The sequence below is a fragment of the Cannabis sativa genome, chromosome 3 (assembly GCF_029168945.1).
Source record: "Cannabis sativa cultivar Pink pepper isolate KNU-18-1 chromosome 3, ASM2916894v1, whole genome shotgun sequence".
NCBI lineage: Eukaryota > Viridiplantae > Streptophyta > Magnoliopsida > Rosales > Cannabaceae > Cannabis > Cannabis sativa.
In genome coordinates this window covers 21,645,844-21,671,085 of record NC_083603.1, presented here as the reverse complement: position 1 = coordinate 21,671,085, position 25,242 = coordinate 21,645,844, and the positions used below count along the sequence as shown (strand labels likewise).

The 25,242-nt window shown below is 41.6% G+C and overlaps 1 protein-coding gene across 1 annotated transcript; it reads right to left on the bottom strand.

Moving 5' to 3' along the window:
• Positions 1-1,318: 1,318 nt before the first annotated feature.
• Positions 1,319-1,869, bottom strand: LOC115710627 (uncharacterized). Its single transcript, XM_030638985.2, has 2 exons — positions 1,786-1,869; positions 1,319-1,666 (listed from the first exon to the last, which is right to left on the bottom strand). Exons 1-2 carry the CDS (start codon positions 1,867-1,869, stop codon positions 1,319-1,321), a joined length of 432 nt encoding a protein of 143 aa, XP_030494845.2.
• Between the last annotated feature and the right edge of the window lie 23,373 nt (positions 1,870-25,242).

Genomic DNA, 25,242 nt, shown 5'->3' with positions numbered 1-25,242 from the left:
CAATCGAAACTTAATGAATACCTTAATCCAAAATTTTGAAATAAAACCCTAATTCAAAACCAAACATAACCTAACTCCCAACAACTCCAAAATAGGTCAAATAGCTCATAACCAACCTAAAAAAAAAAACCACGCAACACCCCGAGCAAAAACAAAACTGGAAGAAAAACCCAGGAATTTCCCCCTGCACGGCAACCGGTCGACCGGTTCTAGTGCACCAGAACCATCCGGTCGATCGATTCTGGCAGACCAGGAATTCTTGGGTTCTCTCCTTCAATTTCGAACCAAACCTCCTCCAAACCTAACCAAACATTCAAGAACAGTGTAATAACATAAATACAACGTATCACTAGCTTCAAAACACAGTAATTCAATCATTGAATCAAAATCATATGCTCAAGTGAAGGAAACTTAATTTTAGCCTCATCTATTACAATTCACATCAAACAGCCATGGAAACCATTTAAATCAATCTCCAACATACTCAAAAATATAGCCTAAACACAACCCAGTCCTAGTTTAATTCCTACAGCCACAGAAGCACAAAACCCTAACCTAAAACCAACTAAAATTCATAAAACAAGGCATAGAACTTACCTTAGTTACTTCTAGGTTGGGCTTAGGTACAAGAATCTTCTCCAAAAGCAAATGAAAATTGTGAGGAAGGTCTTTCTTGCTGGCTGGTTTGGCTTGCACGAAGGGGAAAAAGAAAATGAAGCTTGTAGTTCCTTAACTTCTAAGTTATCTCGAATAATAAGTTTCTTTTCTTTGTTTTCTTTCTCTTTTTAAAATGGTCAGCCCACAAAGTTAAAAGGGACAAATAAATATAATTTGCAAAAGACTAATCTACCCCTAAAAAAACTTAAGCTTTAAAAATAACTTAAGGGCATTTTGGTAATTTAATTAAGCCATCAAAAAGATTTTCTAAAATTCTAAACTAGTTTGAAATATTTTCAAAAGAATCCATCCCTTATTGTCGTGACATCACAGACCACTCTGTCCAGTTTCCACGGTCACTGGGCCCAAAAATATTTTATTCCAGAAATGGTATCCACGATACCCACATATTCTAATAAAATCTTTGTAATTGATAAATTACGCTTTAATTAAATCATTTAATAAATCCATACTAATTAATCTAAGTAAGATCGTAATCTTACTTCATTACCAAAACAATTACATATTTAATAAAATATGTCTAATTATTTACCATAATATTTTCCGAGATATTACAACTATCTCATCCTTATAGAAATTTCGTCCTCAAAATTTACCAGCAAAGCTTGGGATACTGCTCCTGCATCTGCGACTCTAATTCTCAAGTCGCTTCTTTAACCTGGCTGTTCTGCCATAGCACTTTAACTAGCGGAATAGTCTTGTTCCGCAATACCTTTTCCTTCTTGTCCAGAATCTGTACTGGTTGTTCTTCATATGACAGGTCGGTTTGAAGCGCGATATCTTCATAACTTAGTACACGAGTTGTATCGAATACGTATTTCCGAAGCATCAAGACATGAAACACATTATGAACCCCAGATAGAGCAGTAGGTAAAGCCAACCGATAAGCTACCTGACCTACTCTCTCGAGAATCTCGAACAGACCAATAAACCTGGGACTCAACTTTCCCCTCTTCCCAAACCTCTGAATTCCCTTCATTGGGGATACCTGAAGGAAAATAAAATCTCCTATCTGGAATTCAACATCTCTACGCTTTGGATCTGCGTAGCTTTTCTATCTACTCTGGGAAGCAAGCATTTGAGCTCGAATCTTTTCAATAGCCTCACTCGTTCGTTGGACAACTTCAAGTCTAAGATACCTACATTCACCAGCTTCATCCCATTGAATGGGTAAACGACACTTCCTTCCATAAAGCATCTCATACGGAGCCATGCCAATGGTACTCTGATAACTATTGTTAAAAGAAAACGCAATCAGAGGTAAATACTTGTTCCAAGAACCTTCAAAATCTATTACATTTTCTCAGCATATCCTTAAGTATCTGAATAGTCCTCTCAAATTGACCATCGGTCTGAGGATGAAAAGTTATACTAAACTTTAACTTGGTACCCATTGCTCGCTGTAAGCTCTCCTAGAACTTAGATGTAGATTTTGGATCTCGATCCAAAACTATTGACTTCATGGCACCATGAAGCCGAACTATCTCCTTAATGTATAAATCAGCATACTGATCCGCTGTATACGTTGTTCATACTGGTAAAAAGTGTGCAAACTTCGTATATCAATCCACAATCACCCAAATAGAATCATAGTACCCTATTGTTCTTGGTCATCCCACCACAAAATACATGGTGGTGTCTTCCCATTTCCACTCGGGAATCTTTAGAGGCTGAAGCAAACCTGCCATCCTTTGATGTTTTGCCTTGATTTGCTGATAGGTTAAGCATCTTGACACATATTCAACAATATCACTCTTCATACCTGGCCACCAATATAAAGCTTTCACATCATGATACATTTTAGTTGTCCCCGGGTGTAAGGAGTATGATGTAGTATGAGACTCATCAAAAATCTCTTGTCTGATATTTTTGTTGGTTGGTACACAAATTCTGTTCTTGTATTGTAATAACCCATCAGATGTAAGTGAAAAGTCTTTTTCCGATCTGGCCTCTAACTTCACCTTGTGCCCCTGTAACTCAGGATCATTTTGTTGGGCCACTCTAATTCTTTCCAACATATCAGACTGCAAGGTAATGTTAGCAAGTTTTTTGACCACACATTCAATTCCCCCTATAGACATATCTTCAGCCAACTCTACTGAAATCTTCTTTAATTCATAAACTTGCCCTGGGCCTTTTCAACATAGAGCATCCACTACCACATTTGCTTTTCCAGGGTGGTAGAGAATTTTGCAGTCATAGTCTTTGACAAGTTCTAACCATCGTCGTTGCCTCATATTTAAGTCTTTCTGCATTAAAAAGTATTTGAGGCTTTTATGATCGGTGTAGATCTCACACCTTTTTCCATAAAGATAATGATGCCAAACTTTTAGTGCGAAAACAACTGCTGCCAGTTCAATATCATGCGTAGGATACTGCTGTTCTTACTCTTTCAGTTGCTTAGACGCGTAAGCAATCACTTTCCCTGAATGCATAAGAACACAACCCAACCCTTGTTTGGATGCATTGCAATAAATCACAAACTTTTCATCATTAACAGGTAGCGTTAACACAGGAGCAGTAATTAATCTTTGTTTTAGTTCTCGGAAACTACTCTTACACTTATCAGGCTAAACAAACTTGCAGTTCTTTCAAGTCAATTCTGTTAAGGGCATAGAAATCTTAGCAAAGCCCTCAACAAATCTTCTATAATACCCAGCCAATCCCAGGAAACTTCTAACTTCAGTTGCTAACTTAGGTTTAGGCCAGTCCCGTACCACTTCAATCTTTACTAGATCCACCAGAATACCATCTTTACTTACCACATGCCCAAGAAACTCACCTGAGACAAGTAGAATTCACATTTCTTGAACTTGGCATACAATTTATGCTCCCTAAGGTGTTGTAACACCATTCAGAGATGTCTTTCGTGTGTCTCTTCTGTGTCTGAACACTCAATTCATCAAGTCCATAAATGTCATTGGGGCATTTGTTAATCTGAAGGACATTGCTAGAAATTCATAGTGTCCATATTGGGTCTGAAAAGTTGTCTTAGGAATATCCTCTTCCTGAATCCTCAACTGGTGATAACCAGATCAAAGATCGATCTTGGAAAGATGGTCTTTCCCTGAAGCTGATCAAATAAGTCATCTATCCTTGGCAGAGGATACTTGTTCTTCACTGTCAACTTATTTAACTCCCGGTAATCAATGCACATTTGTAGAGTTCCGTCCTTCTTTTTCACGAACAAAATTGGTGCACCCTAAGGTGAGGTACTTGGTCTAGTAAATTTTAAATCCAACATCCCCTGTAATAGGACTTTCAACTCTTTCAGTTCCACAGGTGCCATCCTATATGGGGCTCTTGATACAGGCTCTGCCCCTGGTATTAGATCAATCTCAAAATCAATCTCACGCTTTGGTGGTAACCTTGGTAACTCCTTTGGAAAAATATCTAGAAATTCTCGAACCACACTGGGACATGCTTCGGTCCTGCTGGTGGTTCTTTAGTAGTATCCACTACACTTGCTAAGAAACTGATGCACCCCTCACACAACAAATCTCTTGCCTTAAGCGCTGAGATTAAGGGAATTCGGGATCCCTGCATCTTACCCACAAATACAAAGGGGTCCTCGCCCTCAAGCTAAAAAGTTACAATCTTTCTTTTGCAATCAATAGTGGCGTTGTATTTTGCAAGCCATTCCATACCCAAAATAACATCAAAATTCTCCAAATTTAATTCTATCAGATCAACCGATAACTCCCTTCCTTCCACAAATACTGGAAGAGATCGAACCCACCTACTGGAGATAACTAGTTCTCCAGTAGGCAGTAAAGTTCTGAAGCCTCTAGAAAGTACATCACTAGGCCTATGCGACTTCTCAATTATTCTACTTGAAATATAAGAATGTGTTGCACCAGAATCAATTAGAACAGTCAATAAGTTACCAGCAACAGAATGCTGACCTGTCACAGTGGAAGGGTCAGCATCAGCCTCAGCCTGAGTCAGAGCAAACACCCGGGCAGGAGCAGGTGTATCATCCTTTTTTTGTTCTGGTCGCAACAGCTGTGGTCAATTCCTCTTCATGTGACCCACTACCCCATAGTGAAAATAGGCCCTGGCCTAACACTCGCCCTGGTGGCGCCTCTTACACCTCTGACATTCAAGAAAAGTCCGCCAATTTTTGTTCCCACCACGACGGAAACCCTGACTACCTTGGAACCTTTTGTTTGAGCCTATAGCTACTGATTCATTAGGTCTTTTCTTGCGATCACCCGGTTTAACACCCATACTAGAACCAACACTAGAAGTCTACTTCCAATAATCTCTTCTCACAATATTTTTCTTTCGTATCTGATCTTCTGCACCCTCAGCAACTAGGGCCAATTCATCTATCTGAGCATAAGTTCGAACAACCCCAGGTTATTTAGCAGCAACTATCACATCCCGTGCAATGTGTTAATCCAATCCTTGAATAAACTTGGCTTTTCTTGCACCTTTAGTAGCCACTTCATCTGAAGCAAATTTTGTCAGTCAATCGAACTTAGCGGCATATTCTGTTACTGTCATGCTACCCTAAGTCAATTGTGTAAACTTTTCTGCCTTTGCTGTGCGGATAGACTCATTATAATACTTCTCATTAAACAAGGTCTGGAAGGCATCCCAGGTCATGTTATTTAGGTCATGACCCTGAGACACGATCTCCCACCAGATACGTGCATCTTCTCGCAACATATAAATATCACATCTGACCCAATCATTGTCTTTGACCCGCATAAAATCAAAAATGAATGTTATCATACTCATCCACTGCTCTGCTTTGAGTGGATCACCTCGACCCTCAAACCCTTGCAGGTTCCGCTTCCTGAACCGATCATACAACGACTCTAAGCGATTCCCTGCATCTGGTGGCACTACCAGAGGTGTCGGAGGATCAGGTTTAAGGTTTGGAACAGGCTGAGCTCACTGCTCCCTCAGCTCTCACATTTTTTCACCCTGCATCTATTGTTTGCTAGCAACCCTATTTGATGGTTTGGAAGTTTGGTTGTGATTTGGGATGATTTGGTGTTGATTGGAGGCTGAAAATTCGAGTTCTACTGCTGGTTTTCTGGGTTTTGAACCCAGGTGCCGCGACATGATATTTAGCATGCCGCGGCGCGCCCATTTCTTTCTGGGCAGATCCTTTTGCAAACTTCAAATAGCCATAACTTTGTGATCCGAACTCCAATTTGGGAGTTCTATATACCGTTGGAAAGCTCTTTTCGAGCTCTATCTGAATATTTGAATTTTAAATGCCATGTGAATATTTTATGAAATGGAAATCAGGGGTTAACCCTATTTGTGAAAATCCCGGATTTCTGTGACTAGGATTACCGGCACCTGATCAGGAGCACCCGGGGATTTGGAATCTCTGATATTACGGGACAACAGGTAAGACAGTGATTAGCACGTAGAGTATGCGCAGTGGCGCTTATATTGAAAGTGATATGTATGATTGTTTAATAACTGGGATTAGGGTTATTATCCTAATAAGAACGGTCTAATAGCCTAGGGTTATTACCCTAGTGATATATGTGTGAAAATTCCATGCCATGTTATATGTGATGAGATTCAAGGATTATGCACTTAAGGCATAATCAGGTTGGACTCGGTAACCATAACCGAGATAAACCAATTCTAAGGCCTTATTGTATTTAGACGTGTGAGAGCAACACGTAGGTCTACGCCACGTAGATATAAATAGATGTGTGAGCGCAACACATAGGTCTACGCCACGTAGATATAAATAGGCATGTGAGTGTAACATGTAGGTCTGTGACACACAGACATATACGAATGGCATTATTATTTAAATAGTATAATGAGCATATTAATATTGTTATGATTATATACTGTCTTGCTGGGCATGGCTCACGGGTGCTCTACTGTGCAGGAAAGGATAAGGCATTAGCTGATCAGCCATGAGTTCAGGAGCTGGGCGAAGAATGTACATGTCCGAGCCATATCAGACCAAGCGGGTTAAGGGTCTACCAGTGATGTATTTTGAAACTCTATTTTGCCGCTTAGGCCGGCTGAAAGAAAAAGACTTGTAATAAAGTTTGTAAATATTTTTGGGATCCCAAATGTTATAAAGTTTAAATTATTACAAGTTTTGTTTCCATTCCGTTTATTTCAAAAGTTTAAATTCTGCGCTATTTTGATTAGTAATCCTGCTTAGGATATTAGGGTTTGGTAAATAACTCGAGTAGCGTGCCTAATTATTTAGGGCGTTACACGTCCGGTTCTGGCAGACCAGGTATTCTTGGATTCTCTCCTTCAATTTCGACCCAAACCTAACCAAACATTCTAATATAGTGTAATAACACAAATACAACATATCCCAAGCTTCAAAACACAGTAATTCAATCATTGAATCAAAATCATATGCTCAAGTGAAGGAAACTCAATTTTAGCTTCATCTATTACAATTCACATAAAAAAAAGCCATGGAAACCATTCAAATCAATCTCCAACATACTCAAAAATCTAGCCTAAACACAACCCAATCCCAGTTTAATTCCTACAGCCACAAAAACACAAAACCCTAACCTAAAACCAACTAAAATTTATAAAACAAGGCATAAAACTTGTAACGCCCTAATGATAAGGCGCGCTACAGTGATTTTTCAATTACAGTGCTATCTTTGCTAATCAAAGAACTTACTCGAAAATTGTGTCAAATTAAAACTTTTATATTAAATATTAAACTTTATAACTTTATAAAATCATTTTCAAGTACTGGGATCCCATTTTTAAACTTTTATACAAAATATTCAAAATGTAATATTCAGGTCGCACAAGAACTATAAAATAACAACCCCGGATGTCCCAAGATCGAACACTCCAGGTCGCGCTGCCATGACATTTACAACCTCATCCCAGCTCAGACTCACTCCTGTTCAGCTTTTCCCTTTCTTTTACCTAAACATGGAAGCAGAACTGTGAGTCGACAGACTCAATAAGAAAAGCATATAACATATCATACAATACCGACTTGTAACTAGGCGCCCATACACCTATTTACAAGGCTTAACAGATGAGTAAGAACGTTCCATACTAGGGTACAACCTCTATACCACATACACTACGTACCTCACTATATGGGTGTTGGTAGGGTTTGTTTCGTACCCTAAGTACCACTGAGTGATATACCACACAAACCCTGTACTTTTCCATACTTATGCTGGTATCACCGTAATGTACTCCTTAACAATATACACTATACCAATGTACTCTGTACCATAACCGTATAAGTGTTGGTAGTGTAATTAACATATAAGCATGCATATACACTTAACATATACATACACTCGCATATTCATATTACACATTATACACAGTTCTTACATTCTTTCTAAATTCAAGTGAGTTGGCCGACCTGAACGGAAAGTCTCATGTTGCATGGATGCCTTAATCACATATTAAAACTGGGTAAATAACATGTCCAAAACCCTAATTTGCGAAACTCGAATTTATAACTCAAGGCTCTGTTATAATCACTAGGGACTACACTATCTTAGGAAACAGGGAAACGCCCAACTAAGGCACTAAAATGGACCCGAATTGAGAAATAGGTTGTTCGGAGAACTTGCCAAAACCAGTTAACTGCTTTTACCAACGGTTTATACCAGTCTTCCCCAAAAAAACCTCTAATTTGCTCAAAACTTGTCCAATTGCGACCAAACTTTCCATCCCAACCCATAAATCTCAAAAAAAAAAAAAAAAAAACACTGAATCAAAACATGCCATTAAAGATCAAAGTTTGGGTTTCAAAGCTCAAACTTATGAAATCTCAACACAATACACTCAAATCAGCAACCAACACCTAGAATCAACTTAAATTGAACATAAAAACTGATCCATAACCTAATCAAAGCCTAACAGCCCCAATTTCCTAAAATCACAAGTTACAATTAATTCAAACCTTAAGCAAAACATAACCAACGTATGTCTAGGGCTTACCTTGATTAAATTCTCCTCCAACCCTTACTGAAAACACAAAACTCAACAATCAAACTCCTTGATTCCTTGCTGGTTCGAAGAGAGAGAGAGAGAGAGAGAGAGAGAGAGAGAGAGAGAGAGAGAGAGAGAGAGAGAGAGAGAGAGAGAGAGAGAGAGAGAGAGAGAGAGAGAGAGAGAGAAGGGAAAAGAGGGTAATTCTATTTTGGCATTTTTCCTTTGTTTTTCTTTAATTTTTCTTTAAATGAAAACTAGGATTAACTATATTATTCTAGGCTGAAAATAACAGCTAGGTGTCAGCACTTAAGGAAGCCACCAAACCATTCATTAAACAAATTACTAAAATGCCCCTAATTTCTAACTTATGCATTTTGAAGACTAGGGGTAAAATGGTCAAAATCCGTAACCCTGCTCAAACTATTCTATTTCCTCCAACATACATCCCACTAAGAAATATGATTCTAGACCTACCCATGTGATCAAACTAGCCATCCATTGCATTTTTCGTTGTCACCGAGTAAAAATTATAAAAATTGCAAAATTCACATATAACATAAATAATACACCTAGAGTTTAATAAAATCTCTAAAATTAAGAAATTATAACTCTAATGCCCATTTCTAACAATGGGACCCACAAAACAAATTAAATTCACAAATAATTATAAAATACCAATAATTAGTACTAATTGTCTTTGCTAATCCAAATTACTAAAGCGGTCATTATAGAACTTACCTTAGTTACTTCTAGGTTGGGCTTAGGTACAAGAATCTGCTCTAAAAGCAAATAAAAATATTGAGGAAGGTCTCTCTTGCTGGCTGGTTTGGCTTGCACGAACGGGAAGAAGAAAATGAAGCTTGTAGTTCCTTAGCTTCTAAGTTATCTCGAATAATAAGTTTCTTTTCTTTATTTTCTTTCTCTTTTTAAAATGGTCAGCCCACAAAGTTAAAAGGGACAAATAAATATAATTTGCAAAAGACTAATCTACCCCTCAGAAAACTTAAGCATTAAAAATAATCTAGGGGCATTTTGGTAATTTAACTAAGCCATCAAACTGACATTCCAAAATACTAGAATAGTCTCAAATATTTCCAAAATAATTCATCCCTTATTGTCGTGACATCACAAACCACTCTGTCCAGTTTCCACGATCACCGGGCCCAAAAATATTTTCTTTCAAAAATGGTATCTACGACACCCACATATTCCAATAAAATCTTCGTAATTGATAAATTACGCTATAATTAAATCATTTAATAAATCCATACTAATTAATCTACGTAAGATCATAATCTTACTTCATTACCAAAATTAAATATTTAATAAAATATGTCTAATTATTTACCATAATATTTTTTGGGATATTACAACAGTATTTATTATAGTTGTCATAAGGTTATTTTTTTGGTTAATTATTGTTGTTTTATAGTTTATTTAGTTTATTTATAGTTGTCGTGAGGTTGTTTTCTCATTATTTTTAGTTGTTTTCTTATTTTTTATCGAGAAAAATGTACTTTTTAACTTTAAAAGCGTATTTTTGTAAATAAAAATTTTATGTTGTAAAATTATTAATAAAAATTAAAAATAATATTTTTAAAAATTTCTCTTTAAAAAATAAATAAAAATAACACGCAAATAAAAAAAAATATGTATATATTTATATTCATTTCTATTGAATAAACAATTGTATAACAACTCTACTACAATATAATAATTACATAGACATGTAAACAGCTCCACAAATTGCATCAACTCCAAAGAAAGAAAAAACAACACTAATGTATAAAAATAAATTTACAAGCAACTAAAACACTTGTATACCAACTCAATAATACCCATAAAATAACTAAACACGTACTCATTTTTCTATTTGTTGAACAACTTAATAACAACTAACAAACAACTAAATGTGGTGTCAGGAATCAACTGTAAAACAACAAGAAAAAAACTAAAAGAAAACACTCGGATAAGCTGAATATTGAAGAATCTATAATTATTTGTTTATCAATTGTTTTTATATTTTTATATCGTTGTTAAATAGTTGTTAACAGTTTAAAAACATATTAACAATTATTGTCTTTTTTCTAAAAAAAAATAAATATAAATATACCAACACTTTATGTAGAAATTAAAAATATAATAAGAGCTGTTTCCCACTGTAATAAAAGATATAAACAAATCAAAAAGAAATTATGATGTTCAATATCCCATGAAAGATACATGTGAAATTAATTAGAAAAAATTCACAAAAATATAAAAAGCAACGTTTCTTAAAAATATATTGCTCTTGAGTACAACCAAAACCAAACATATTTCTAAATCATTATAAATCCATGCATAATAGCTTCAACCTTCACGAAAGACTTTTGAATATTTTCTTTTACACTTTCAATGTATGTAACTCACTTCATTATACCAAAAAAATAGAAATAAACAACAAGTCTATTCTCATCAGTTTTTTTTTTTTTAAGAACTCTATAATAAAAATCATATAATAACTAAATTAAAATTTAAAAAAAAAAACAACTAATTATAAACAGAAAAAGTGAGAGACATAAACCATTTAAAGTTGAACTATTCTTCTTACTAAATACATAAAAAATATATATATATACACACAACAAAATAAGTCTTTGAAACTAAACAAAAAGAGTAAAAACTATACATTAATCTTTTGAGTTGCAATCTCAACATCATTATCTCGCCTTTTGCTCTTAAAAGCTTTTCAATGGAAGACTTGGTGAAACAACAACAACAAAATAAATTAAAAGATAAAACAACTATAAAATAATTCGGGATTAAAAATAAGCTAGATATGATTTGTATTACGTTGTGAAAAAAATACTTGAATAAATATTATTAAAAGAAATATACTTTTAAATAATATAATTTCTTTCATTATTATTATTTGAATAAAAATAATAATAAAAAAAAAGACTTTTTAGATTATTTTTTTTTGGCAACTAAATAACAACAATAACAACAACAAATTACAAAAAAAAAAAGTTACTTTTAGTATTATTTGAAAGAAATAATCAATTGGTCACATTATCTTTATTTATTTTTATTTCATATTGCTATGAAAAATAAGTAGTTATTTAGTTAATATCACATTTGTTTTTTTAATTTGAAAAGAGAGAGATGAAGAGAAGAAAGAGAAAATGGAAAAAAGTAAAGAGAGAAAAAGAGAGAGAGAGAGAGAGAGAGAAAGAGAGAGAGAGAGAGAGAGAGAGAGTGAGTTAACATGTAAGAGAGACTAAGAAAAAAATAGGAAAAGATGCCACAAATAATAAAAATATTTTTGTAATTAATTTTTTTTTATAAAAATAAAATTGAAAAAGAGATTTTATAAAAAAGTTTAAAAAACTAAACATAATTAAAAATGTAAAAAAAATATCAAATTTGATATGTAGGGTAAAAATCCCTATTTTATATCGGCTTGATTAGTGTTGTTTGATTATATTTTTTTGTGAGATTTGTGCAACTCTTTAAAAGAGGTCAAAGACATTAACGACTTGGCTCTAATACCATGTAAGAATTTGGGGATAAGATGAATGTGATTTGATCTCAAAATCAATTGGCAATGGGAGGAGTAGCTCATTCATCTTATATATCACAATTTATTTTCACACATTAACAATATGGGACTAACTCTTAATAAAATCTGCTGCTTGTTGGACTTATATCCCTTCAACCATTGAATGAATGTTTTCTCTCCTTAAAATAAAAATGCAAATATCATTAGTAATACTGAACACAATTATAAAAAAGGAAGCTGTTGTGGGGTCATAGGGTTGAGATGGAATCTAAGGGGATGTGGTGCACATGAGAGCGGGCCAAGTAAGCTCTCACGTCACGGGTGGATGAGATGAAATGAGACGATGCGTTTGGACACAAAGAAAAGAAAGAAAGAATGAATAACTAAACAAGCTCAATGAGTTTCAAACTAAAGCCACACCAAGGCATTGGACATTTCAATGATTTGATTGGACTCTTTTTTCTCCTCTTTCTCTGCACGTGGATTTATCAGCTATTCTTAGCTGTCTGTCATATAAGATAGATTTTTGGTTTTTATTTTGACAATTTCACATTCAAAACCCACTTCCCATCACTTCTATTAATTCCTTCCCATGCTTCCTCTTCGGAAGCAATCACTCACCATTCTTTTATTCATTTCTAACTCAATACTTGATATTTATATAGAAATTTACATCATATATAAATTTTTTTTTGAAAACTTTACCTTCATAATTTGATAAATTAATTTTTTACATTTATACTTTTTCTATTTAATTTTTCTTTCTTTTTCACTATTCTTTATTTATTCAAACTTTTTTTAAAAAAAAATAAATCTCTCCTTTATATATTTTTTAATCAGCTTTAATTAATTTTTTTAACTCAATTACTGATTTTTTTCTCTTTTTTTCTTTTCTCCCTCTATTTCTCTTTTTTTTTTTCAATTCTCTCTCTGTTTTTTTTTTTATTTTTTTCCTCAAACTATGTTTTTTTTTATTTTTTATATATAAATATATAATAATAAGTGTACATTTTTATATCTCGTTTTTTAACACTTTCTCTCTCTCACAAAAAAATTAAGAACACTCATCTTATATTTTTCTATCTTTTACATGATTAATATCTTGTTATTGTTCTATTGATTTATAGTTATCTTTTTATTAATTTATAGTTATTTTCATGTTGTTATTTTGGTGTTCTATAGTTATTTTATAGTTGTTTTTTGTTGTTTTTATGTATTATTTTTAGAAAAATTTACATGTAGAGTCGTTATTTACAATTAATTAACAATAATAACGTGATTGATTTATTTATAAATGTTAGTGTTGCCCCTGATTTCGCCCAATATACATGGACCAACCGGACAGGGACACGTGGATCAGATAATTTATAAATATTCGCTAAGTCTTTGTATGCCGCTAGGAAACATCCTGGGCATAGGTCCCGGAGGAGGCACCCGGAGGGCAAGGTGCTCCCGGAAGCTCGCATAGCATAAAGCCTCTCCGTGAGGTGTCAGGCTTCTCCTGAGCCATCAAGTCACATTTAATGATGCATGGGAGGAAGCGTGTTGGGACTGCAACACGCAATAAAGTCTGACGGCACAACCTCCAACCAGCAGCGCCACAGTAATGATCATTTAAGTCTAGCGACGGCTACACTGCGAAGAGTCACATCAATCACAAGGCAAAAAGGACATTCTTCATAAAAACCCTACAGCACCTAGGGATTTGACCATGCATTACTCATGGTATATTCATTGGGAATACCCAACTTTATGGATACTTACAGATACACTTGTAAGAACAATTTAGGGCTTACCCCACCAAAACACTATAAATACCCCCTCAAAGCTCATTAAATGGGATCGAGAATCTTGGGCTGCATATGAGCAAGAAGAGTAAATACTCACCAAGAACATTCTCTGTATTTATAAGGGTGACATTCTCCCAAGTATAAAATCTATATTAAATACATCCATAAATAACAAAGACTCGTGGACTAAGGCTCATTAACGCCCCAACCACGTAAAAATCCTTCTCTCACTTTCTTACAGCTCAATAGTATAATCATATTTTATTAGTTGCCAAAAACCTCGGTCAACATTTTGGTGCTTTCATTGAGAGCTGAAGAAAGCTGCTACAAAACAAGCATTTGACTTCACAAAAATGGTGGAGACAAGAAGAAATACTCGTCAGCCTCGCCCTCTGGAAGACGCTCAAGACCCAAACGAGGAAGATGTAGCCTCAAGAGCAGCAGAGGAGTCCGAGGAAGAAGAAATAGTCCCCGACGATGACTACGAGGGAAACCTCGACGAGTACGCCTATGACGAAGGTAGTTACTCAGAACTGGTGCTTCTTAGACAAAAAGCTGTCGATCACGAAGCTGAGATCGAAGCTCAGAAAGCGCAAAACCAGAAAATGCAGGAAGTGATGCTGGCCATGCAAAAAGCCATGGAAGCAGCTGGCATTCACGTGCACCCCAAGGCAATGACCGCTGGACTCAACAAGGAGCCAGCGACATCTTCGCCTAATTCCCAACAGCAGAAATCTAGGGAGCCTAGCCCTATAAGATATCCTGCTGAGGGGAATCAAACAAAAAACCCTACTTCTACCCTTGGGCGAAAGAAAAAGGTGCAGGATCCGCGAAAGGTCCGCTCAGATTTCCCTAAAGGGAAAGGTCCGCAGAGGGGCAAGCCCCAAAAAGGGAGTCTTGGCCCTCAGGATCAAGGGGACCGAAAAAGCGTTTCTGTACACCAGGAACCCGGGGGTAGAGGGAGAAGAGGACAGAGATGTCCTCCCGTTGATCTGAGAAATCAAATCAATGGGAACCAAGGTGACCTTCGGGATCACCTTGACCAAAAAAGATACGGACCCGTGGTTTCCTCGGGTACGTTGAATGAAGGAATTATGGCGGAACTCGCCATACTCCGAAAAGACATTGCCCGAGTCTCCCGGAGGCAGAAGGGAGACGACTCAGATTCGGACAGTGAGGATCGAGAGCCATGTGCCAAGCACATCCTGGAGGCGGAGCTCCCTAAAAACTTCAAGATGCCCGAAATGGCAGCATATACCGGGAACTCCGATCCCAGCGACCACCTGTCACGGTTCAACCGTGTCATGACGGTCATAAGGGTCAGCAATGACGCCAAGTGTCTGTGCTTCCCACTCACTCTAAGTGGGTCCGCGGAGGAATGGTTCAAAAAACTTGAACCAGGATCCGTGGGCTGTTGGAACAAGCTACAAACCAACTTCCGGAGACAGTTTGTCGCCGCAAGAAAGGTCAACCTGGAGGTCAGTGCCTTGACTAATATCAAGCAACTGCCCACCGAGACCTTGAAAAATTACATCAAGAGGTTCCGAGAGGAAGCCTCGAAAACCAAGAAGGTTGATGACGGACAACAGCTTGCACTTCTCCAAGCAGGAATCCGTACTGGGACTCCTTTCTGGAATGAGTTGCAGCAAGAGGGGGCTGCTAGCCTCCAGGACTTCCAGAAGAGAGTCCAAAAATATATCAACCTCGAAGAAGCCCAAATCGTGGCTTATGGGGGCTACTACCCCATCGGAATAGCAGGGTTTATGCCCGAAGTATCGCCCTCGGGTACTGCCCCGACTGCGACCCCACAAACAAGTGGTATACAGTTCTCTGCTACCCCCGGGTATAGCCAGGGCCAAGCTTTGGCACCAGCATCTTCTCATTTTGGCAACCCGTCTGGAGCAAATGGGCAAGCTCCTTCACACTCTGCTCCGGCTGCTAGCTTGACAGGCCCTTCCCAGGGATCAAGGAGTAAAAGGTCCTCCAAAGACAGCACCCGGACGGGAGAGAAGCGCCAGAAAAAGGGGTACACCCCCCAATATACTCAATACACGGAACTATCGGACTCCCAAGAACGTGTGTACTTCGCCACTAGGTAAAATACACACTACCGAAGACCACAGCCGTTGTACAAAGACAGCTCCCGGAGAGATCCGAGCAAAAGATGCGAGTACCACAACGACATTGGTCACAGCACCAATGAATGTAAGAATCTCAAGGACGAGATCGAAAATCTAATCCGATTGGGCCACCTCTATGAGTGGATCAAGAATAGGTTGCCCCACCTCAATCCGGGTCAGGTGGCTAGGGGTATGCCTCCGGGAACACCAGGGGGTACAGCAGGAGTATTGGCTCCAGCTGCTCCCGCGAGTGACGCCCAGCATATCCCCGGACTGCCGCCCCGGCCTAATGGACGGGTAGCCATAATCTCCGGAGGTCCCCATATCGGAGGGAATACTCGCAAGGAGCGAAAGCGATACGCCGGGGCCGCAAAACACAATGAGATATGGGAAGTTACTCAACTCCCAGCTCAAAGGCCTCGGCTGATGGACCAACCCATCACATTCACGGAAGAAGACGCCAAGACGGTGCATTTCCCTCATCACGACCCGTTGGTCATAGAGACCCCCATCGCGAATAAAGTGGTGGCCAGAGTCTTAATTGACAATGGGAGTTCTGTGAACTTGCTCTTCAAAGAAGCCTTCACCGCGATAGGCTTGACAGATCGTGACCTCTCGCCTAGTGGATCCCAGCTCACAGGGTTTAACGGGACGACACTTATCCCAATGGGAAAAGTGAGGCTCCCGGTCACGCTGTGCCCGGACACTCCCCAAAGCACATTTAAATACTGCACCTTCGTGGTGGTGGACTGTCCGACAGCCTACAATGCGATCCTCGGCCGACCAACCCTAGTGGACTTTGGCGCAGTCACTTCAATCTGACATCTGTGCCTAAAGTTTCCTACCCAGGAGGGCGGAGTCGGGACTGTAAGGGGAAATCAGGGGGAAGCAAGGCAATGTTATAATGTCGCAACCCACCTGCCCGTACTTATGGTCCGGGAGTCCGCTGAGCCAGAAATGGCTGAAGAGGATGAGTTGGACCCTCGTGTAGGGTCCGAAAGAATCGTGGAACCAATGGAGGACGTCGAAGAAATATCAGTGTGCGACGACGACTCCACCAAAGTACTCCGGTTAGGGAAAAACCTTGACCAGGAGGAAAAAGACAAAATAATAAAAACACTGAAGGGCGCCATCGACATCTTTGCATGGCGCCAAGAGGACATGACTGGCATAAGCCCTCATGTCATCACACATGTACTCAATGTCAACCCGGACATGCCTCCTGTCCAGCAAAAGAGACGCCCACTCGACTCGGTGAAAGCCGAAGCTCTAGAGAAAGAGGTGGACAAACTTTTGACTAACGGCATGATCCGCGACGTGTACTATCTGGAGTGGCTGGCCAATCCGATCCTGGTGCCCAAGCCGAACGGAACTTGGCGAGTTTGTATAGACTTCACCGATCTAAACAAAGCTTGTCCAAAGGACTGTTTCCCGCTGCCCAGGATCGACCAGATGGTAGATGCCACTTCCGGATTCAAGCTGTTATCCTTCATGGATGCCTATGCTGGGTACAATCAAATAAAAATGCATACGGCAGAACAGGAGTGCACTAGCTTCAGGACCGATAAGGGGGTATACTGCTACCTAGTCATGCCTTTCGGACTGAAAAACGCCGGAGCAACCTATCAAAGAATGGTTAACCGGATGTTTAAAGGCCTCCTGGGGCGAAACATGGAGGTGTACGTGGACGACATGCTCGTCAAATCAAAAGCATGCAACAACCATGCAAGCGACTTAGAAGAATGCTTTGAAGTTGTCCGGAGATACGGCATGAAACTCAACCCAAAGAAATGCACCTTCGGGGTCAAATCAGGAAAGTTCCTGGGTTTCATAGTCAGCCAAAGGGGTATTGAAGCAAATCCGGAAAAAATCCAGGCTATCCTGAATATGCCATCCCCCAAGAAGCATAAAGATGTGCAGAGCTTGACCGGAAAGGTAGCTGCATTGAGCCGTTTTATCTCACGATCCACGGACAAGTGCATACCCTTCTTCAACGTGCTAAAGAAATGCCAGAAGTTCGAATGGTCGAACGAGTGCGAGGAGGCATTCAGAAAGCTAAAAGACCACATGGCCAAGCCTCCTATCCTATCAAAAACCCGTCCTTGGAGAAGACTTATTTCTTTATTTGGCCGTCTCCGAACACGCGGTCAGCGCTGCCCTGGTCTGGGAAGAAGAAAAAACTCAGCATCCCGTGTATTATGTCAGTAAGCGCATGATAGGGGCCGAAACGAGATACCCAGTCATTGAAAAACTGGTATTTTGTCTCCTGATGGCGTCAAGGAAGTTAAGGCCATATTTCCAAGCCCATCCGATCAAGATTCTGACCAATCACCCGCTCCGGCAAGTCCTCCAAAAGCCTGAAGCGTCTGGAAGGCTCCTCAAGTGGGCAATGGAACTAAGTCAATTCGACTTGCACTACGTCCCCCGGATCTCTATAAAAGGCCAAGCCTTGGCAGACTTCATTACTGAATGCAACGAAGCTGAGGCAACAGCAAATACGCCGGTACCGCCAATCCCCACGTGGAGGGTATTTGTGGACGGAGCTTCTAATGAGAACGGTTCTGGAGCCGGAGTGGCTATGATATCACCAACTGGACTGCGACTCCAGGCGGCCCTCCGATTCGACTTCGCAGCTTCAAACAATGAGGCCGAATATGAAGCCCTGATAGCAGGGCTGAAATTGGCAAAAGCTGTAGGAGCCAAAAGAGTGGAAGTCTACAGTGACTCCCAACTGGTCGTGAACCAGGTATCCGAAGAATACCAAACCCGCGGCGAGCGGATAGCCGCGTACGTAACAATAGTCCGAGAACTGCTCCACGAGTTCGTGGACTACAAAATAGAAAGAATCCCCCGAGAAAAGAACGCTCACGCGGACTTTCTGGCTAAGTTAGCCTCGGATAGCGAAATCGAAGAGCTGGGGGTAGTACCAGTGGAACGCTTGGCAGAGCCAAGCATCAAAATAAAAGAGACCACACTAACGGTTGGGCAAGAACCCAGCTGGATGGTCCCCATCATAAAATACATAACAACAGGTGAGTTGCCCCAAGAAAGGGCACTGTCTTGGAAGATTCAGTATCAGGCTCATCGTTATGTGATGATGGATCAAATTCTTTACCGGAGAGGACTCAGCATGCCTTATTTAAGGTGTGTATCGGACCTTGAAGCTAGACAAATCATGCTAGAGGTCCACGAAGGGTTCTGTGGAGATCATACGGGAGGACCCAGCCTCTCAAAGAAAATATTGAGGCAAGGGTACTTCTGGCCAACAATGAAAAAAGATTGTATAGACTATGTCCAAAAGTGTGACTCGTGCCAAAGGTACGCGAACATACCGAGAGCTCCTCCAAATGAAATCACCCTGATGACTAGTCCTTGGCCCTTCGCGGTTTGGGGAATAGATGTCATCGGGTCCCTACCAACAGGAAAAGGAGGGGTAAAGTATGCAATAGTAGCAGTAGACTACTTCACCAAATGGACAGAGGCTGAGCCTATGAAGACAATAACTGCCAAGAAAGCATTGGACTTTGTTATCAAAAACATAGTGTGTCGATATGGCTTGCCTCACAAAATAGTCTCTGACAATGGAAAGCAATTTGATTGCGAGGAATTTACTGACTTCTGTAACCAACACGGAGTAGTGAAAAGCTTCTCCGCGGTAGCCAGGCCTCAAACAAACGGCCAGGCGGAAGCAGTCAATAAAATCCTGAAGGTCACCTTGAAGAAGAAGCTGCTGGCCTGCAAAAACAACTGGCTTGAAGAATTGCCAAGGGTATTATGGGCCTACCGGACGACCCCCAGAACCACGACCGGCCACTCGCCTTTTTCAATGGCGTACGCTTGTGAAGCGATGGTCCCGGTAGAAACATTATTCCCATCCCACAGGAGGACGACTTACGATCCTGCCACGAATCAAGCTCTGCTTCAAGAGGCTTTGGATCAAGTCGAAGAACTCCGGGATGAGTCTCAAATACGGATGGCTGCTTATCAAAAGAAGGTGACCAAGTATTTTAACTCTAAGGTTAAAAACAGAAATTTGCTATTGGGGATATGGTCCTAAGAAGAGTCTTCCCAGCCACCCAGGAACCCGGAGTAGGGGTACTTGGGCCAAATTGGGAAGGACCATATGAAATCGAGGACGAAATCGGCTCCGGCACTCACAAGCTAAAAAGAATGGATGTAACCAATTTGTCAAGAGCCTGGAATGCCAATCACCTCAGAAAATATTACCAATAGCAAAAATATAACTTAGATTTTGTTCAAAGAGTTTGTACCGTCCAAATGTATACCTCCTCTACATGTTGAATAAAACTGAGTGCCTTAAAAACAAAGTTTCTATGCCACTCAGGGGGGTACTAGGGTATACCGCACGGACAGACAGAAAAACAAACTAAGTAAAATATCCTGACCCAAAGGGCAGGTCAAAAAGTGTGCACAAAAACAAAAAGCATAAGTATAAAAATCCTGATCCAAATGACAGGTTAAAAAGAGAAATATGTGGCAAAAGAAAGATCACATATAAATATCCTGACCCAAAGGGCAGGTCATATACATACAAACGGCCCGGGGATAGGCCTTAAAAAATTGTCTCCCCTTCGAATAAAAACTGCTACCTAAATATATTGTTCCAAGGCAGCAGCAAATATGTACAAAGAAAAAAAAAGAGATAATAATAATAAAATAAGCGGGTGGAATCTTGGTTGTACTGGGTCAATCTCAAAGCAGCTCAGTCAATGCGCGGAGGAAGGCGAGGTCCAATACGCGCCTCTACCATGGCATCAAGCTTCTTCTTCTTCTCCCGAAATTTGGCAATCATTTCCTCAAGTTTGGGATAGAAGGTAAGCTTGATATTTTGGTCGTTGGTGGACTAAGCCATGTAGACTCCATCGTCGAAGCGCTTTGGGCACCAGCCGCAGGAAACAGGAGAAAGGAGCTCGGCTCTTTTTGCCTTCTTGATGGTTTGCTCCTTGAAGTCCCTGAGCTCCTTCAACTCCGCGGCTAGAGCGGCCTTGGACTCTAAGTTCGCCTGGTGAGTTTCCTCTAAGGATCTCACCTTGGCAACCATTTCGTCCAAAGCTTCCCTGGCCTCCCGGAGCTCCCGCTTGGCCTTATCAGCAGCCTCGCTTTATGCCCTCAGCTCCTCCTGATGCTGGGCCTCCAGCCTGTCCCTCCGCTGGGCCTCGTCCCGGGTCATGGCCTCCGCTTGGGCCTCCCTCCGTTTGGCCTCCTCCTCATTGGCCTTGGCAGCCGCCTCCCGGCGCTCAGCAGCCTCCTGGTAGAGCTGCCTCTCCGCAGTGAGGTCCTGAAGGACCTTCCTGACGTCGTTCATGTCCCCAAAATCAGACAGAACGAAGCCATGATTAATGATGTTCTTGGAGAGGCGGCCAGCCTCAGCAGCAAGCTGAAAAACAATACAAGTGTAAAAAAGAATCCCTAAAAAAGAAAAATAAAGGGAAAAGCAAAATTACAAAGCACTTACCACAGTGAGGGAGTGGCAGAGGTCCTGGACCTGGAAGATAGAGTTCAGGGAGGCACAAGTTGCGAACCGCTTGGGCGCGCACCGGGTAAGCTGAGAAGCAAACTCACCAGTCATCTCCGCGGTGAAGGGAGCCAAGGTGGGCCCAAGGAAGCGACGGAACCAGTCCGACAGAGGGTCCAAGTTTAGGTCCCACGGATCCTGGTACTCCGGGTTGTTGATGGTTTCGTGCATCTCAACCCGCAAAACCCTCCTAAGGGCTTCCACCTCGGCAAACCCCCGAGAGTATTCGTCCATGGCATAGTTATGCTTGGCTATCCGGAGCTCTTGCCTCACCTCATCCCCAGGAACTGGAGTCAGCACAATGTTGGGAGGAGCAGGATGTTCTTCCATGGGGGAGACCCCACCGTCGAGACCATGGGCAGGAGTGTCAGCTCTCCGAGGCCGCTTGGGCTCGTCCTGGGCAACCATCTTGCCCTTGCGCTTGCGAATCAGAGCAACCTCAGGCTCTTCTTCACCTTCTTCAGCGTCCCCAGGAAGAGCCCGAAGCTCTTCCGCACCTTTTGCGACTTCCTCAGAAAAGCCCCATTGCTTTTCTTGACCTTCTCCCGGTAGCACCTCCTCGTCATCCACTAAGTCAATAGTGTCAGGGGGAGCGCTGGAAGAGGCCTTTAGGGCAGGGGCTATTGGGGAAGAAGTAAAGGTCGGAGGAGCCTCAGGAGTATGAACTCCGGCAAGCTGGTCCAAGATGGCGTCCATGGAGGTACCTGTTTAACAAAAATAGGCAAGTATTCGACATCCGTGGGAAACCACTTACACAAGATATGGCAAATAAGCAACTCCTACCCGGACTTCCTAATTCGGCCCTAGCAAAGTCCTGAACTTTAATGCTGGCAGCATCATCTCCGAGATAGCTGTCCGAAGGCCGAAACCAGCTGGATGTAATGTAAGCTGAAGGACCTAAGGGAACAGGTTCCGGAGGGCCAGAACCCATCCGGGACCGACCTAGAAAATCTCCTAAGTTTGAAAAGTAAAACTCCTTCAAACGATCCCCCCACCGGGTCGAGGGCATCCTAAACCTATATAGACGCTCGTCGAACCCTACGGGCCTACAACTGGCATATTCGCCAACAGAAGGAACATAATGAATTATCAAAGGAGACTTACCGCCGGCACCGGAAGTGCTGGCACCAGGAGCCCCTGAGTTTGGCTCTGGAACCGAAGGCTGTGGCCTGGGAGCCCTTCTCTCCGAAGAATCGTCAATGCGAAGGGGCCTCCCGGCAGGACTATCTCCAATCTCTTCTTGAAGAATCTTGTCAAAAAATTTAGCCTCGGACTTCCCGGCAATCGCCTGGCTTCTTCTTACCACCGGACTCCCCACACGAAGTCCCCTCCCGGAGGCCGCCTGGGCTTGAGAGTATGCCTTCTCCTGGGCCTTCCGGTAGAGATAGTCCTGGTATTTCTTCTCCGCCGTGGCGATAATCTCGTCCCGGAAGGTCTTCTCCGCGACCGGCGACCTTACATTGGGACAGATGACCCGGGAGAGGTTTGAGTCCTCCACAGATTGATGCGGAAGGATAAGTTTGGCCTTCCTGCAGTTTTCCGTAGTGACCAAACCCCCGATGTCAAGGTCGGCTCGGTCATAGGAGGCAAAGGCCTGGGCCCTCCGGAGGAAGGTCTGTGTAGGGGCCGTCCGCTGATAGGGAGGGATCCTCACCCACTCGGTAAGGAGCTCCGGGTGGTCCATTGCCCTAAAGCCAGAGGAAAAGAAAAAGAGATGGCGATACTCCTTGACGCGAGTCTGCCTATTATACGGAACCACCCCTTCGTTAGCAGGATGGATCCGGAACCCATAAAAACCGTCCTTAAGTTTGTCCCCTTTCTTGGGGACGGATACAAGTTCATAAAAATACAAAATTTCCGCCAGGCGGGGAGATCCCCATCCGCGGGCGGCATAAAAAATAAATAAGCCTGAGAGCAGGCGATAAGCTTGGGGAATGAGTTGGTATGGCGCAAGGCCGACAAAAACAAGAAAATTAACAAAGTAGTCCTGAAGAGGGAGCATGGCACCGGCCATCAGGTGCGTTTGGCTCCAGGCTCCAAAGCTGCCATAATTATGGTTGGGCGTCTCCGAGTCGCGAGGTGGCCGATGGTAGGTTCCTGATGTGGAAGGCTTAATCCCAGCAACTTCCAAAATATTCTCCAGTTGATGGGGACAGGTTAAGGTGGAATGAGCTCGGCCGCTTCCCATCCGGTTGCTCGGGACTTATACCCCTCCTGGGAAACGGGTCCCAAGGAGACCTCCTCTAGAGTAGCCATGCGTTTCCCGCTTGTCTTTGAGGACTTCGCACCAGAGGCAGACATTGTCTATTCTGTGGAAAAAAAAAGAAAGAGAAAATTCCAGCAGTTAGGCCCCGTACCAAACCCTAAGTCAAGAAAACGGGAATGGGGGTCCCCTAACCGCTGGAAAGAGGCCCCCTCCGGACACGTGTCACACGGGAAACCCTAGAAATATTCCCTGAACAAGTGTCGGGTGCAGTAAAATCGCAGAAGGTGGTTTTACGCAATAAGGGGAACAAAAAGAAAAGACCCTATTCTATGCCCTAAACAACCATTGAACGAAGAGCGTATGGTCTTCTACAATGAAAATGCACAGTAACAACAGAGGCATGATAATGGCGACCCTACCACTAAAGCAGTAAATACAAAACAGAATACATGAAGGACTTAAACACTTGCATGCCCTGAAATCTCAAATGCGAACCCAGAAAAGAACAAACAGAACGAGTAAAAGCATGTCACTACCAAAGGATGCAAGAAACTTACAATGAAGTGTTGAACTGGGGGTCTTGATGTGAGTCGAGTAAAGACGAGAAGGACTGATAGCAGCAAGCAAGGAAGAACTGGGAAAATGGCAAAGTGTTCAAAGGTTTCGTGCTGGGTTTGAGAATTTTCTCTCTAGGAAATTCGAGCAAAGTTGGCAAGAAATGGGAAGTAACCGAAATGAAGGAAAGATGGTGGCTTTTATAGGCAAAAGTGCATGAGGAACAGGCGTCACCACCTACCAATCAAACGGTGGGGGAAACACACGATTCGAATACCCAAAGATTAACGGGCCAGATTGATTTGCAATAAAGGCGGTGGAAACGTTTGAGTATCCGTCTGACACCATTAATGCACCGCATCAATCAATGGGCATGAAACGAATCGACCTCTGCAAAAAGCGAATCGCTGCATTTAATGCCATCATAAAATACACCCTCACGCGCTCTAAGCTCGTGCCGAGAAACCGAGGAGTCAACCGGAGGCACCTGAGCAAGCCTTGGTTTATTTTTCAAGTAAAGAAGGCTTGGGGGGTAAATGTTGCCCCTGATTTCGCCCAATATACGTGGACCAACCGGACAGGGACACGTGGATCAGATAATTTATAAATATTCGCTAAGTCTTTGTATGCCGCTAGGAAACATCCTGGGCATAGGTCCCGGAGGAGGCATCCGGAGGGCAAGGTGCTCCCGGAAGCTCGCATAGCATAAAGCCTCTCCGTGAGGTGTCAGGCTTCTCCTGAGCCATCAAGTCGCATTTAATGCTGCATGGGAGGAAGCGTGTTGGGACTGCAACACGCAATAAAGTCTGACGGCACAACCTCCAACCAGCAGCGCCACAGTAATGATCATTTAAGTCTAGCGACGGCTACACTGCGAAGAG

Excerpts from the sequence above, each read along its gene's own strand:
- LOC115710627 (XM_030638985.2), bottom strand. The coding sequence starts at position 1,869 with ATGGAAGGAAGTGTCGTTTACCCATTCAATGGGATGAAGCTGGTGAAT. Across the intron at positions 1,667-1,785 it reads TGAAGTTGTCCAACGAACGA|GTATCCCCAATGAAGGGAAT; the intron begins GTGAGGCTATTG and ends ATTTTCCTTCAG.